The 17,426-nt window shown below is 45.1% G+C and overlaps 2 protein-coding genes and 1 long non-coding RNA gene across 3 annotated transcripts; 2 read left to right on the top strand and 1 right to left on the bottom strand.

Annotated features, from left to right (window-relative positions):
• The first annotated feature begins 935 nt into the window (after positions 1 to 935).
• Positions 936 to 2,871, top strand: LOC109770798 (protein ENHANCED PSEUDOMONAS SUSCEPTIBILITY 1-like). Its single transcript, XM_020329509.4, has one exon. It carries the CDS (start codon positions 1,213 to 1,215, stop codon positions 2,623 to 2,625), a length of 1,413 nt encoding a protein of 470 aa, XP_020185098.1. The 5' UTR covers positions 936 to 1,212; the 3' UTR covers positions 2,626 to 2,871.
• Positions 2,872 to 7,588: 4,717 nt separating this feature from the next.
• LOC109770799 (uncharacterized) lies at positions 7,589 to 9,335 on the bottom strand. The gene is made up of 5 exons (XM_020329510.3): positions 9,185 to 9,335; positions 8,563 to 9,078; positions 8,263 to 8,424; positions 7,979 to 8,062; positions 7,589 to 7,862 (listed from the first exon to the last, which is right to left on the bottom strand). Exons 1-5 carry the CDS (start codon positions 9,212 to 9,214, stop codon positions 7,755 to 7,757), a joined length of 900 nt encoding a protein of 299 aa, XP_020185099.1. The 5' UTR covers positions 9,215 to 9,335; the 3' UTR covers positions 7,589 to 7,754.
• Positions 9,336 to 10,328: 993 nt separating this feature from the next.
• LOC141027649 (uncharacterized) lies at positions 10,329 to 16,884 on the top strand. The gene is made up of 2 exons (XR_012189314.1): positions 10,329 to 13,589; positions 14,569 to 16,884. It is a non-coding gene; the product is annotated as an uncharacterized lncRNA (long non-coding RNA).
• The last annotated feature ends 542 nt before the right edge of the window (positions 16,885 to 17,426 follow it).

The raw sequence follows: 17,426 nt of genomic DNA, 5'->3' as shown, positions 1-17,426 counted from the left end.
AATGTGAGAGTGTGGCCAAGGGTTTTGGAGCAATATCTCTAAGCACTTGAGCAAATAGTCCATGATCAAAACATCATGCCTTTTAATAGTATTGGCTTTCTTATGGACTCAATGTGATCTTGGACCACTTAACAAGAAATGCAGAGTCTTGAAGCTTTTGCCAAGGCTTGTCCTTTGTATTTTGAGGGGTCCACATTCACAACTCACCGCAATACCTAAATGAACTTTCATTCTTTCAGTAGGCATTAGTTCATTGATGCATATGTTGTAATGAATTGCCAAAACCACCGCGAAATTAGTTGCACTTTCAAAGTGCCATGACGTGAAGGAGGAAAAGAAGGTGGAGAGGTTTAATATCTTGATGGCGGCGGTCGAGAAGTAGATCAACATCAAAGAGAAGAAGATCAAGCTTGAAAAGAGGAAGGTTGAGCTTGCGGGCGTTCAGAGGATACCAATATGTTGACCATGGGGATGGATGAGTTAGACGATGATGCTGCGATAATCGTGTGCGCAATCGTTGTTAGAATGTTGAAGCGCATGGCGGCCGATGAGGTGGCGCGGGAGAGGAGGGAACTTGTGAGGAGTCGGCGGCAGAGTGAGCGAGGAGGCTCGGACAACCGACCTGGGAGGGCAAAAATGTTTTTTTTTCATGGACTGCCAGAACGAACTTCTGTGATCGGATCCATGTAAAAACTATGAACAACCGCCTCATTTTGTTGTGATGGTGCGCTGTGGATACTACACTTTAATTTGCTTATATTGTTATGCATTTAAAATGAAATTGGCCGGACCTGGGTGGACATTTGGGGATGTGGTTGGAACGGCTGGCTTCCATCTCCATGTCCGTAGACGAGTCCGGACCTGTCCTCGGAAAAATATTGAAGGCAGCGTTGGGGATGTCCTAAACACCATAGCACGATGTTGCCCTGTCATATGATGCAACGCATGCAGGATCCATTCCAGCGCCGTGGACGTAAAATATCCTCCGACGCCACAGCCCACAGCTCACGAGCAAGTGCTACTAGAGTATTCCAGTCCAGTGTGGTATGCTGCATGCGCTGGTTCGGTGTGGGTGTGGCATGGAAGTCCATGCCCCGCCGCTTGCACATGATCGAGCATTATCCACCCCTATAAATCTCGGCCCTAATTAGGAGTAGTAATCTGCTGTCCTGCCTGCAGCTAGTAGGATCCCCAATCAATCAATCCCGATCGATGCCGTCGCCGTCGATAGTGCGCGTGCTGTCGAAGCGGACGGTGGCCCCGCCGCCGCGCCCGCGGGAGCGCATCCCGCTCACCTGCTGGGACGCTGCCATGCTCTCATCCAACTACATCCAGAAGGGCCTCCTCTTCCACAAGCCCGCCTCCTCGGCGCTGCAAGTCGTCGACCACCTCGCCACGGCCCTCGGCGACGCGCTTCTCCACTACTACCCCGTGGCCGGCCGCTTCGCCACCGAGCAGCACAGGGACGAGCGCACCGGCGCTGTCGTGGGCTGCTCCGTCCACGTCGACTGCGACGGCCAGGGCGTCGAGGTCCTGCACGCGGTGGCCGAAGGGGTGACCATGGCGGACGTGGCCCCGCCCGACGCCGACGTGCCGCGCGACCTGCTGGCGCAGTTCTTCCCCCTCACGGACGCCCTCAACTACGGCGGCCGCGAGCAGCCGCTGTTCGCCGTCCAGGCCACCGACCTCGCCGACGGCGTCTTCATCGGCTTCGCCTACAACCACGCGCTCTCCGACGGCACTGCGTTCTGGGACTTTGTCAACTACTGGGCGTCCCTCGCGCGCGCCAGGCTCGGCCTCGCCCCGGCGCCCTCGATGCCGAAGCCCTCGTTCGAGCGCTGGTCGCCCGACGGCGGCGTGGCAGGGCCGGCCGTGCTGCCATGCGCCGACGTGTCGGAGCTCATCGAGCGCGCCACGCCGCTGCGGTTGCGCGAGCGAATGCTGCACTTCTCCGCGGACTCGCTGGCGGCGCTCAAGGAGCGCGCGCGGGACGAGCTCCTGGCCGCCGGCGACGCGGCCGGCGCCGCCGCGCTGACGCGGTTCCAGGCGCTGTCCTCGCTCCTCTGGCGCTGCATCACCCGCGCGCGGCGGCTGGCGCCGGAGAAGGAGACCGCGTGCCGCGCGGCCATCAATAACCGCGCGCGGCTCCGGCCGCAGCTCCCGCAGGAGTACTTCGGCAACACGATCTACGCGATCGGGACCGAGCCGGCGCGCGCAGGGGACCTCCTGGCGCGCGGGCACGGCTGGGCGGCGGCGGCTGTTGGGCGGGCCGTCGCGGCGCACACGGACGCGGCCATCAGGGCGCGCGTGGCGGAGTGGACGACCAAGCCCATGGTGTACACGCATCGCTTCTTCGACACGACGGGGACGATGATTGGGAGCTCGCCGCGGTTCGACATGTACGGCTGCGACTTCGGGTGGGGGAGGCCGCTGGCGGCGCGCAGCGGCAGGGCCAACAAGTTCGACGGCAAGACGTCGTTGTACCCCGGCCGGGAGGGTGGTGGCAGCATCGACGCGGAGCTCACGCTCATGCCGGAGAACATGGTGGCGCTCGAGCAGGACGACGAGTTCTGGGCCGGCGTCACCCCGGACGCGCCGGTGCCGACGCCGCACAAGAAGGCTTGAATCATCATCCATATCGCCACTCTGCTCTGCTACCTATCAATTTTTACCTGATTTTATTTACCAGTCCATGATCCTTCCATGTTTGTTGCCGTTGGCATATCTATCATATGAGATATCCCTCAAAGAAGAAAAAAAATTTATCATATGTGATGAGACTCGAGGGAACATATATTAACCTCCTTGAGGCATGAGAGATTGGATGTCGCACATGGTTTCATATAATTTATACAATTTTCCCGATCTAAATCGAGCAGGTTTTCATGAAGAAGATCTTGTTCAACATGTTGTATTTGCTACCGGTAAGAGAAGAACCAGACTCGGTAATTAATTATTAGTATAACATGGGAGCAGAAACATGACAAATTTCTGAAAGAGAGCCGGCTAAACTTTGCATGGCATCTTGGCCTCAATCTCCGTCCCTACAGACTTCAGTCATCTGGTGAACCAAGCCGGCATGATATGTTTCACGTAATTGTAAAACTGAACAGTTTGTAAATTTTGTAAATCAAGCCGGCATGGTAAATGTGCATCAACAAACGACTTGATATGTTTCACGTAATTGCATGAATGCTTTTTTTGATTTGACCAGGAATTAAACTTCACCCAAAACATCCATGCATGTTCAGTAGCCGAACCGGGGAATAATGGTTGCTTGGTTTTGCACATATAAATAAACCCAAATGCCAAGAAACTGACGTCAGTTCAGCTCGTTTCTCGCGCGAACGCTGTCTTCGTGGTCGGATTGCGCTGAGCGGCCATGGTTATCTCGTCGTGGGATTGAGAACAATGCTAAGTACAGTATATCAAATGGCTCGTATCTGATGTTCTGAAGGGAAGCTGGTGAGGTTGGGCCATTGGGTTATAGCCTTATAGGCTAGATCTTAGCATCGATCAAAGTAGATCGATGTATATATGCACATATGGTTGCGATAAATCATGAGTGAGCATAGTGCTGTTCACTCCCACGTGATTCGTGCACTTAATATACAACAAGCTTGTATATTGATTTGTGGGCACCGTCCCATCACAATCATATGTCCCACAAGTCAGTCCCATGCCAGACACATTGAATCGCTCATCAATTACAATGGCTACCTGTAGCACGCTTGAGGAACGTGCTACCTTTCGCAGTTATGTCCAGCTGTGAGCCAACGTCCCCCTGTTCCCATGGCCCTGCATTTGTTCTCCAAATGCCCCTACCCAGCTCATAGCTCCTCCCCGCTCATTTCATCATCTTCCCCTTAGCCATTCTCTTTTGTTCTTGTGCTTGGGCAACTTTGGGGTGCAGTGCATGGTGCTTATCCAGCTGCATTGAGCACGGTGAGGATAGACTGGTTCGTTCTCTACGTGATGGTCCTCCATGGCAACAGTAGATTGAAGCTTGATTCATTCATACATGTTGCCGGTTGAAACCTACTGCACATAGGAATAGCTGGCCTAAAACAGAACAGGCAGCAGCTCAGACACTATACTTGCACTTAAACGATTGTTATTATTGCTTCCCTAGCCTGCCCTGGTTGGGATAAGAGAGAACAAAACCTTGTCTGGCGAAACTCCACCGATTAAATGGTGCAGATGGATGCTGTTTGTGAATTAATATTCTGCCAGTGCATTGCAAATGCATGCGCCCTCCTTAATGCTTGACACAGACCGTGGGATTAATATTATAAAACAATAAACATCTCAGCGATGAACTTTATAGTTTGATTAGCATAAAAACTTATATGAATTGGATTGCTTAAGCACTTTTAAGTCGGTAATTTCAAAACGTAATTTCATTAACTACCTGTTAAAAAATCTATATCAGTTTTAAAAAGAATTCAAAAATATATTTTAGAAACACATATGTCTTAGTTAATGTTCTTTGAAATTCATTTTCTTACAAATCTTGATGGGTCGAAAAATAACATGAAATTAATTTTCTCATTCAACTTGCAATTCATATTTCAATGCAAATTCACAAAATATCTCATGAGTTAGTTTGCAGTTAGTCGTCTCACAAGCCAAAAGTTTGTATGGTCATGTGCTTAATGTATTGCAGTTGAAACCTATTTGGGAGTGAGACAAAACATGTGCTTGTGTTTAAGCTGCATAACCCCAAGTTCCTAATCATGCCACTGATGAGCATGTGATTAAGTGAATACTAACAATGCGTGTCATAGAGAAAAAACATGCATCAAATTAAAACACTCTAACATAAGAGAAGTCAACTTTCATCTTAGACCTCTCACCGACATTTTACACCAGCCATCTTAAATGGTCTCATCAAGATGCTGCCCCTCCCCAGACCATCTAGTTATTTAAAATGCTCAACATCAAGTCCATCAGCAACATAGGGAAGTTAATGAATAAAGGTTTGGTCTTACTATCCAACTTCATTTAAGATGCCCAGCTACCAACTAATGTACTGAATTAACCTACTGTAGTGTCTAGGTATTCATCTAGTCGCTATATTAAGTGCTATTCTCACAACATGCATGGACTGCTGAGATTTCATCCTCCCCTGGCACCATGTCTCAAAAATCCGCGTCCATATTGTTGTCTATTCTTGTGTACTAGTACAACTCTAAATAATTTTATATTGCCTTGTGCACCATGCGTTTCTAGGACATAAGACGTTTGCTACCGACCACAGCTCATGCCACATGGTTGATGGTTGTTGGCTCCCACAGCTCATGGATCGCAGACGGATACTACTTTTTCTTTTGAAATAAGCTTTCACTCCACTTTATATATAAAGCAACATAACACAGTACACGACCTAACTGTACAATATGGTGAGGAGGCCCCTTTACAAAGCAGATCAAAAGATAGAACATGAGCTCAGAACAAGCCTAACATCTCGCCATGGCCGACAGAGGACTCCTAAACTCCATGACAACGCCCCCAAAAGGATGACCTCGTGAAGCGTTGCTGCTATCGAGTCTGGGGAAAGACAAAGGTTTTCTCCTAGATCCCTGGCACAAGGATGAGATCCACGACAACGTCTTCAAGAAGCAAACGACACCCACAGGCACCGCCATGGCCGATGCCAGAGACGCAAAGCTTTCGCCTGGAGACTCGCCTACACCACTAGGAGGAGTCTTGACCACCACCATAGCGAGGGCCAACTTGTCCAGCATAGATCTTGGCGCTACCAGAGCATACCAGAGCCCCCCGCCACTTCACCCCTTGCCGCCTATAAAACCAAGGGTGAAGCCACGACCGGTACCATGGAGCCTACCAGAAAGCCAACCATGGAGTCCGCCGTCTTCAACCACTGCCCGACATCCATGCCCCTAGGCACCACCGACCATCGACATCACGACCACCCAACCATAATAGTAGAAGAGAAAGGCACCTCCTCTCACTTCTAGCCCTGCATCAGCCACCCGGTCTAGGTTGACACCTCAACTATAGGAAGCGTCCACGCCTGTGTCCCCTGCACGACCACCACCGAGCAGGCTTGAGCGCCGCCATTTTCATGATCAACGGCGCTGATCCATACGACGACACAACCATGCCCGGAGAACCATCCTCGCGCACCCATCACAAACAGGCAACAGGCACACCATCGCAAGGCGATGGTTCGCTACTGCTTGTGCGATATTTTTTTTAGCCCTGTGCGATGACCAAATCTGCGCTATTGCATGCTAACTAATAGGTGTTGGTTTGTGCTTTTTAGAGGGAGACAAAATGTGAAGTAATGAATTTTACCATGACCACCTCTGCAGTAATCTCTTTTTTCCGGAAAGGATCAGATCTATTACAAAGATTCACCGAAAGTACAAAGCACCTCAAACTTAATAAAAAATACATCGATGTCCATGGAACACCGAACAACCATTTCCGCCGCCAGAACGAGCCGTCGACGCGCCGCTGTCGGCGCTTTCATACCGGAGCCGGCCTGACCTTGTCGATGACAGCCGAGAAGTCTTCGTGCACATGGCCCTAAGGACTAGCGCCCTGGAGCTACATTCATCGCCTTTGAATCCTTGAATCGATCCGAAGAACCTGACACCAAATATCGTCGTTGCGTATGCACTACGAGAAAACCTAACCTCACCGCCCCAAGAAGCTGGCAGAAATCTATGCTAGAACTCTGTCTAATCTGTCCCAACGGACGAACTTGAGAAGGATCAGAGCCCGAAAGACTAACTCAAAGAAGGACTGCCGTCCCTGTGAGGACTAAAACCCTACCTATCTACTAGCGGGCGTCGAGACACCTCTCCTCCCCGCCACCGGCCGCATGAGCGGCAGGCGGAGGGAAGGCAAATCCATGGGCTCGCCGACGAAGACCGAGGGAAGGAAGGCTTTTCCATGTCGCCTTCAAAGAGAGGAAAGAAAAGCACCTCTCCTCGAATCTCAAAGACGAATATTCTAGGATACTTATCAGAAGGAGATTGATGTTGAGTTATTTGTGTCATACTAGCTACCATTTGGCTACTGATTGTTGTAATGTAATTCCTGCATGATATGGTATTTGCGATTGTAGAATTATTGTCGGTCTTCTTTGGTTGTGAAAGTAGGGGACAGCCTGCTCCATAATTTTTTATATTTCACATTGACTGTTTTCTTGCTTTCCTTTGTGACAAACAACTGTTGTCAATGTAGTACTCCCATCCGTTCCATAATGTAGGATATTTTTTGACACTAGTGTAACTTCAAAAAGTGTCTTACGTTACAGGACAGAGGAAGTACTTTATTGTACCACAATTTCCAAAACAAAACTAGAGGATTTTTATCGAATGGTACTTTGGCTATAAACATGTAACTAAAAAAAGCAAACCATGCACTATTCCATTCTTACAATCAGCTCAAGCAAAATATTGGGAAGCAGTCACTTAATTTCCAAAGCCATGAAGGAAATCAAGTAAAGGTATATCTTTTAGAAGGCACCAAAAGGATCATGTGCACAAGACTGCAAAACCGAACAACACAAATTTGGGGCATGATATTTTATTGAAGGTTGCATATTGCGAGGGAGGTACAAATAATTGTCAAGTTTTTCATTCGAGAAGTTATAAGTTGCATTTTCCTGGAGTCTTCAGAAGCTTCACAACTTTCATGCGAACACACGAAGTTAAATATTTTTTGGTGGCCCATAGTGGGGCACTAGCATTTAACCAGTAGATGGAAATATATGCTAGCTATGCTAGGAGTGTCCCAACCATCACAGTAACAGCCTGGCCTTGAATTTTTATCCTCTGATTTGCAGCGTTAAACTCTAGATATAGCGTTCCAGTCCTTTTAGATACCTGATGATATACAATAAATGAATAAATACAACATGATAATTTAGTTTACCAAGTGCATATTTTCTCATTTTTTCAAACAAATGATACATTTGGTCATAAAGGCAGTCGAGACATACTTGAAAAGCTGTAAGTTTCTGTTTCCCCAGCTTGCGAGCCCAATATGGTGCTACGGCACAATGTGCACTGCCACAAACCGGGTCCTGTTGTATAGCACGATGACAAGGGGTTATGATCGTACAAAATATATGCTCCATTCACAATAGAAAATTAAGGCCACATTTTTCTTTCGAAAAATGTACTTGGTCTGTTTGTATTTCTTACTCGAAAGAAAATCGTAAGTTAAACAAGCTTCACATATTATATTATGTATGTTCAGCTTAGAGAATGTTTACGGGATCACCTCATCTATCCCCCATTTTGGGGAGAAGAAACGTGAGAAGAAGTCATAACCCGATCTAGGTGGTGCCTGTCCTGTGACAATAACACCTCTGCCAGCACACTTCTTAAGTTGTTCCATGTTAGGGACGACCTCAACGACCTCTTCTCCTGATGAAAGTTCCACCTGAAAAAAGCCACGATCTGCTACCTCAAACAACTCAAATTCACAAACCAGCTATTTGCGGTTGGAAATACACACCAGTATATATAGTAAGTCGCAACCAAGAAAATAGCACGCTATTTTGCGGTTTCAAATACTTACAATGAAGTCGTCGGTGAACGCCGCTCGGTGAACGCTGACGACGGGCGCGGCCTTCTGGAATATGGACGGCAGCTCGTGTTCATGGGTGGAGCTACAGTCCACGAAAACATCACCCGTGGGGAAATCCAGCTCGATGAACGGCTTCCCCTCCTCGGCCTTCGTCACCCGTGGCAGCGAGCTAGCAGCGGGAACCTTCCGGGCGGTCAGGATCCCGGACTGTGTCACGAACTCGACCACGTCGTGCTGCTCCGCGAGGACGGCGGTGAAGAGGAAGTGGGCGGACGCAAGTGTCCCGTGGCCACACAGCGCGACCTCGACGGCGGGGCTGAACCAGCGGAGGCGGAACCGCGGGGTGGACGAGTTGGAGCTGGCGTCGCAGCGAGAGAGGAAGGCCGTCTGGGATACGTTGAACTCCGCGGCGATGGACTGCAGCCACCGGTCGTCGGCGTCGTCATCCTCCAGGAGGCACACCGCCGCCGGGTTGCCCTTGAACGGCTCGCCCGTGAAGGCATCCACCTGCGTGCATGCCAACAAGAACACACAAAGTATGCACGTAAGTTGAAACACGCGCGTGATTGAGAAAATTACTTATCCGAGAAGAGAAAAATCCAGGAGCACTGACCATGGCGTACTGGACGGCTCGCTTGACCATTTCCAAGAAGCGCCGAGCCGCCTACGTGATGTTAGCTAGCTCCAAATCACTGCCGGATGCACTGTGTGATGTTAGCCGATCGATCAACCCATCACGTTATTCAAATATATAGCCAGTAGCCACCGGCAGCTCGGGATCTCATATTGTCTAAGATAATGGTGCTACCGCCAATTAATACGATTAGATGTGGATTTGCTATTTCTGGCTGCCATGCCTGTTTGTCGTGCTGCGTGGTCCACATGCATGGTGCTCATAGTTTTTAAGTACCCCGCTATAGCGTTTGAGAGGCACAGAATCACTTTTTGAACGTTTTGTTAAGCAAGATTTCACCCTATTTCTAAGAAAATTCCTTATCTGGCCTTTTTTGGTGACGCCAACATCAATGGCATTTTGGTTGTATGGGAGACCATGGTCCATGGCGTGTACCACCAGGCCAAACGCTAGGGTTCGTGGCGTTTCGCCATCTGTAAAAAATGTCATGTCCCACGAAAAAATGCCAAGGAGAAAACGCCATCCATGCAACAAAAACGCCATGGGTGTTGGCGTCACAAACAAGGTCAGATGAGGAATTTTTTTTGGAAGGAGGTCAAATCGTGCTAAATTTTTCGACAAAAAAGTGAAAGTAGTGATTCCGTCCTTTGGAGAGAATCGATCAAGTACATCGTTATGTATATGCACATATTCTTGTCTATTCTTGTGTACTAGTACAACTCTAAATGTGAACCAACATGTGGTTGGATGGTTAGGAGGACAGTGGTATCCTCAGCCCATCACGGTTCAAATCTTGGTGCTCGCATTAATTCCGGATTTATTTCAGGATTTTCGGTGATGAGCGTTCCGTGGAAGAAGACGTTATCATCGACTACGAGGCGCCCGTGGTGAGTTAGTCAATCTCAAGTTGATATGCTGGCTCAGTTTCTAGGAGGTGCTCATATGAGTAGTATCTGCGTGTGTGTTCATATATATGAGTGTATGCATGTATATATGAGCATCTGCGTCTGTACTGTGTTCTAAAAAGAGTACAACTCTACATAATTTATACCGCCTTGTGGACCACGAGAGTTTCCAGCATAAGTTGCTTGCCACCAACGACAACGCATGCCACATGGCTGATGGTTGTTGGCTCCCACAGCTCATGGATGGGAAATGGATACTTATTAAGGAAAGCTCACCCTTCATTCATGAGAGCAAAACATTTGCCGTGAAAGGGTTCGGAAGAAAATTTACGTACATGGGTTACCAATTTATGAAGCACATCAGAAATTAACTACAAAACAATTCTAGTTGAATTATTTCAATGAATGGACAATACATGACTATCGAAAGAGAAAAAATCATGCCAATTCTTGAGGTTGGTATTTGGCAAATGTTTATAGTGAACTTAAGTTTCAAATGCTCATTGCTGTCTATGAGAGAAAAAATCGTTTCATATAGAAACAATAGGACCAGGACTCTATCAAAGGCGTACACGAGGACATGACTCAATATCATCTAACACCAGGTACAAAGACACTGCAAACAACTGAAAAACCACGTAGCAGTTGCGTGCGCATGTAGAGGGCCTCGATCATGATGCAAGCTCCACAAGTAGAATACTAACCAATAAATAATTATCGTACTATCTTAAGAGAACCAAATTAAAGAAGAGAAAACGAGAGGCTAGCACCCATAATGTACTGGTCACATGACGATCCTCTCCAAGCTAGCAAGTGATTAATTAACCCTTTCCGTACCATCGGATCGGATCGGATCCGATCAAATCAGTTCGGCATGTGAACTGTCAACCTTGATTCGGTGGTCGGTGATTGATAAGCTACGGTGCACAATCCTTCATCTCTAAAGATAATTAACGTATTCTAAAAGATAATAATTAACGTGCGATCATATTACATAGCCTCAGTCGCTGGCTCGCTGACACTGCCTGCGAAATATATGCTATAAATAGACGAAAATTCGCAGTGGCACGTAGGTGCGAGCCATGCATCTGCGTGGCCCAAGATCACCACTCGTTTGCACTGTTATTCGTGCATTGTTGTGGATTCGAAAATTGTTTATAAATCTATCTATCTATCTATATCTATCTATCTATATATCTATCTATCTATATCTATCTATCTATCTATCTATCTATCTATCTATCTATATCTATCTATCTATCTATCTATCTATCTATCTATCTATCTATGTATCTATACCTATACTAATTCTTGACTTCCCGTAAATTCCCATATTAATCAGTAATTAGGAGCCGTTAATCTGGTGGGTTCGAATTATTACGGTGTAGATCTTTTGATTTTTTTGTAGATCAGTCTGAGAAAAAACAAATATATGAGCCTTCTATGGGACGCAATCGTAGTCTTTCTTTCTCACGGTTCTCTCTCTAGCTCGCATGTCCCTCCTCCTCCCTCATGTTTCTCTTTATCGCCACATTGAAATCAATTAGAAAAAAAAAAACAAATATACGAGCCATCTATCAGATCGCAATCATAGTCTATCTTTCTCACGTCTCTCTCTCGAGCTCTCATCTCCCTCTTCCTGTCAGGTTTCTCTTCATCCCCACATGGACAATTCTGCTGCTCCTACCTTCATTGTTTATCTTATCAGAGTCCTTGCAGGAATCAACCCACCCACCTCTCCTTATTCGTCTCCTCTGCTCGGTCCTCAATAACGAGGTCTTTCAATCTGAGATCGCCTACGTCTCAAGCATATGCTCCTCCTTGCCAGTCGCTGTTGTAGATCCATTGGAGTAACCTCCTACGTATGGTGATTTACCTGGCCTCATTACCTTGGCTAATGATCAAAGCCTCACCTTCTGGCGGTTTCGCCACACTATCCCGCTGGCTCAAGATCGCAGCCGCCGTCTTCGCAATCGGCCTGGTACGAAAGAGCACTCTGAAATTAGATTCTTTTTTCCTCACATGTGGTGTGCTGGCAACAAAACTCAGATTATCTGTTTGTAGTTACACATGATTACGTAGAGGTAGCCTTGCATTGATATGTAATCAGAAACTTATTACTGCATTGCTTCAAAGATTTTTTGACTGAAATAAATCATGGCCGCCATCTACTTCGGTTTGTGTGCTTCTGGTGTTGTTTCGGTGTAGTTTCTAGCAGAGGCATTACTCTCAGTGGCCAGGCCGAGAGATGGATCACCAATACCGTCAGAAATTATCACGAGGTGACCAATACATAACAACTCATGCTGGCTTCGTCTCCCGCCTTGCATCTGCCTTGGCAATGGCAACCAAGATGTAATGCCCTGAGTTATGTTGCTCTTGCCTAACCTGTAGCGCTAGCCCACTGGATTGATTGGATATCAAAGGATACGTATATATCAATACAATAAATTACATGCAGAGTTGCAGACTAAGTTTGGTAAAAGGGGAATTTCAGTCATACATGCTATATTTATGTTGATGAGTGCACCCTGGAAATCAATCTTAAAGGGACGGATCCAAGCGCTCACCTGCTACTGAACAAGAGGACTACCAATGAAGTGGAGTGGATCATCTCAGTTTTTGTTTACTCCTTTAACTGTACTTGCAGTGTTGCTGCAAGTTGTTCTATATAAGGATGTTCTATGTTTTTCATTTTCAATGAAATACGCATGGTACCGGGCCTGAGGGCCTTTTGATGGAAACAAAGTTACCCTCATGAGTTCACTCAGTGGCATTATTGTATATCAATCCAGCTCATTCAGTATAATTGTATCCGAATGCACATCCATAGTTATTGTAGTAGAATGTAGTTCGTAGTAAGTTTCTATAATCTTGCACCACAAACCATATGTACATGTTCTCTACACTCTTCCAATGAAGATTTTTTTTCGCAAATGTCCAACGAATAAATTCTGATCATATATCCTTCAAAACATCCATTCTTATTCATTAGGCACACATAAGTATAGGTAAATCACACATGCATTCAATTAGATTTAGTTTTGTTTCATGTGCATGAGCTTTCACTTCTTTTATCTTGGTGTGCATTTCATTTTCGTGCTTAGCATAACTAAAGTTATGTCCATTGTGAGGGGAGATCGAAATTGCTGCTGTGATTGTGACTGTTAGTTTCTATCTAAAGTGCATTGCATCAACGAAACATTCAGTTGGGTGGGTTTTTTGTTCTTCAGTTACATACAAATTTCACTTTGGGTTCAAATTTCATATAAATAATTTTTTACCACCTATCCTTCAATGCCACTGCTTCTTGTGGTTGTTCTTGGCAAACGGCCTCTCTCAGTGCCTCATGCTGCTCCCTGGCTCGCGATACTGTGCTCTACCCCTCATCGCATCGTGTAGATTGTGCGCCTCCACGACGACGACTTTAGTGGGGTGCCTCTCCTTGGATCCCGATGCGAGTTTTGACAATGACGCTGGTAAGCAACCTTCTTCAATTTGAAATTATAGGTGCACTTTTTTACCCATGCGCTGCTTGGAAGACGAGTCTTAAGTACGCTGTGACCACAGGCTATTGATACCACATAAGGCAATTTACATTTAGTCTGAGCTCCTAAGAGATTTTCTAATCATACGAGTTATATTTATACCCATGGAGAATTTTGATTCTGTAAAAGCCTATAGCATAGTGACGTTATTGGTACGTAATATTTTATCCGTTCCAAATAAAACTGGAACATACACATTTTGTTTATGTATTGTTGTCCAGCAAGAATAATACCTGATCCCCGACAACATATTTTCGTTCACCATACTGTGTGATGCCGTGGATAGTTAATTTTTTTAATGTATAGTTACAGTAGTATCAGTTTATACAAAACTAATGGGCTTAATTCTTGCTGCCAATTTACAGAAGGTCCTATCATACAAACATTCTAATGATCAAGTTCCATACATTCCATTTTTTTCATTATGTTGTTTCACCTTCATTAGGACTCTGGCCTTTATGCTTTGGATGTTGCCCTTTATCCTTTGCCATATCCTTGCTGTTTAGTACACGCTAGATATTCTAAAGAGTCATAATATTTTTGGTATTTTAAACTGTCTCATTTGAGGAGATCTTGCATCACTGGTGATGCCTCTCGATACCAATTCCACTACTTCCTTTCAATGATGTGAATGTTAGACATTGCAATTATCTGCACATTTGCAGCTAAATTAATGCTTCTTTTGTATTTCATCTACTCCTGAGAAATTGAACATCATTGGAAATTTAAGTTGTATTGGATTGATTTACTATATGGGTAGTCGAATATAGTTATTACATAGCGTTCTTGCAACAAAATGACTTGCTTCATCAAATAGTTTTGAATGTCAATTAAGCCTTCCAAACAAATGTTTGATAAATTCCCAGCTAGGGAAATCAAGGATTGGTTCCTAATTTGTTTTTTTTTGCAGAGTTAAAAAAAATGACTACTTGAATTCACATGCATGCACCATGTAATTTGTGGATTTACTCCGATATATCAAAGGTATTTTCTGAAACAAATCTTCCACCATAATTTTTTTTGACTGAATCTTCTGCTACATTTTCATTGTAGTATTCCTATGACAAGTAAAAAACGATTCATATTGTTTGGTTCATAGAGATGTAGCTCTAAATTATAAACCTCTTGAATTACCTTAGAAGAAGATAATAGCGTTATTGCTATCACCATGACAGGTGATCTACATTTATAAATAGACAGTGTCAACACTATTTTTACATGTTTTCATTTTTCCAGAGTATATTACTCACCATGTTTCTTCTACTCAACATCGCTATCCTTGAAAAATATACATATGCACACAAGTAGAAACTTTACCTGAACTTCTACAAGAAATCGACAATTGGATAACTACAAATAGGCTTTCCGAATAATAATGGTTCAACATATGTGGCTATAAGTTTTAGTATCCAAATCCGTATATATTTAATCCAATATTAATAATGATTTTTAACATGGAAGCTAGCCCGTGCAAGTGCACGGGTTGACGACTAGTATAGGTAATTCTTTTTTAATATATTACAATTGAAGTCGTCCACATACACAAGCATACACTCATCACTATGCTCCTAACCATCCAACCATAAGTGGTTCGCTAGATATAGATAATGCCTGTACGCTATGAATGCGTGCGGATACGTTCGATTATACTTGTTGGTCTTGTACACACACGTCATCTAGGTGTACTTCTATGTGTTGGAATTTCATCTCAGGTCATAACTGGCCGAGAGAAAAGGGGGAGCTCTTCTCGTATGTTTGTGCTACGATCGGAGGCACACAAAAAGGCAAGTTTTGGTTTTGGTCCCTGTCACCTTAGCACCAAGTATAAAAAGAGGAGGTTGGGCCCCTTGGGCAACAACACACACGCATACATGGGTTAATGTGACACCCTGGTTTTTGCCCTGTTTCTTTTTTCTGGATTTTATTGCATTTTGAATTGAATTTGAGTTTTTGAATCAACTCATTTGGACTTAATCGCTTGGGCATTTCTTTGATTTTCACCCAAGTGACTCATCTCACCTTCAGACCCATCCCTTGCCCTATGATATACCCAAATATAACCTTAGGAATATTTTTCTTAAAAGAAAAATATTCATTTTCTCTCTGAAATAGCACTTCAGTCACTTCTACTCCAAAGCAACCCTCATTTTTCTTGCCCACAAAAATATGAGAAAATTCCTGAATATTCTTTGGACCTTGGCACAACTCCCTGTGCACAAATATTTCATGGTTATTCAGAATATTTTTTCTACAGAAAATATTTTCCATTCTGGTCAGAAAATGCATGTTGTGAAGGAAGTGCATTTTTGCTTGATCCTATGGAGCTGAAATTTTTAGGGCTTCATTACCTTCCTAAGAAACCCTTAACCTCCAAAGATCAGCACTAAACTCCTTCTAGAACCTATCCAAATATTGCTCACAAGTTTCTATCCAGAAACTTGCTCCCTCTCTCATGTCTATCTCGGTCGGCCTGGCAGTATGCCATTTACATCCCTAGACCCCTCACTCCATGAACTACACGCCAGACACACTTTGCACAGCTCAGGCCGCGTGATGCCAGATGATACGTCTCCATCATATCTACTTTTCCAAACCCCTTTGCCCTTATTTTGGACTCTAACTTGCATGATTTGAATGGAGCTAACCCGGACTGACGCTGTTTTCAGCAGAATTGCCATGGTGTTATTTTTGTGCAGAAATAAAAGTTCTTGGAATGACCTGAAACTTCACGGAGATCAGTTTTGGAATAAATAAAAAATATTGGCGAAAGAATCAACTGAAGGGGGCCCACACCCTGGCCACTAGGTTGGAGGGCGCGGCCACCCACTTGGGGCGCGCCCTCTGTCCTTGTGGGCCCCCTGTCCCTCCACCGACCTCAACTCCAACCCCATATATTCACATTCGGGGAGAAAAAATCAGAGAGAAGGATTCATTGCGTTTTACGATACAGAGCCGCCGCCAAGCCCTGTTCTCCCTCGGGAGGGCAGATCTGGAGTCCGTCTTAGGCTCCGGAGAGGGGAAATCATCGCCAGCGTCATTATCAACCATCCTCCATCACCAATTTCATGATGCTCACCGCCGTGCATGAGTAATCCCATCATAGGGTTGCTGGACGGTGATGGGTTGGATGATATTTACCATGTAATTGAGTTAGTTTTGTTAGGGTTTGATCCCTAGTATCCACTATGTTCTAAGATTGATGTTGCTATGACTTTGCTATGCTTAATGCTTGTCACTAGGGCCCGAGTGCCATGATTTCAGATCTGAACCTATTATTTTTTTCATTATTATATTTGTGTTCTTGATCCTATCTTGCAAGTTATAGTCACCTACTACGTTTTATGATCCAGCAACCCCGGAGTGACAATAGTCGGGACACTTACCGGTGATGACCATAGTTTGAGGAGTTCATGTATTCACTAAGTGTTAATGCTTTGGTCGGGTACTCTATTAAATGGAGGCCTTAATATCCCTTAGTTTCCAATAGGACCCCGCTGTCACGGGAGGGTAGGACAAAAGATGTCATGCAAGTTCTTCTCCATAAGAACGTATGACTATAGTCGGAATACATGCCTTCATTATATTGATGAATTGGAGCTAGTTCGGTGTCACCCTATGTTATAACCGTTGCATGATGAATGCCATCCGACATAATTATCTATCATTGATCCATTGCCTATGAGCTCGTTTAATATCGATCTTTGGTCCATTACTTTTCCGTTGCCACTATTACGATTGCTACAAAACTGCTACTGTTACTTTTACCAC

This window comes from Aegilops tauschii, chromosome 7 (genome assembly GCF_002575655.3).
Source record: "Aegilops tauschii subsp. strangulata cultivar AL8/78 chromosome 7, Aet v6.0, whole genome shotgun sequence".
NCBI classification, from domain to species: Eukaryota; Viridiplantae; Streptophyta; class Magnoliopsida; order Poales; family Poaceae; genus Aegilops; species Aegilops tauschii.
Note: the sequence above shows the minus strand (reverse complement) of the source record. Positions and strands in the feature narration are given on the sequence as shown.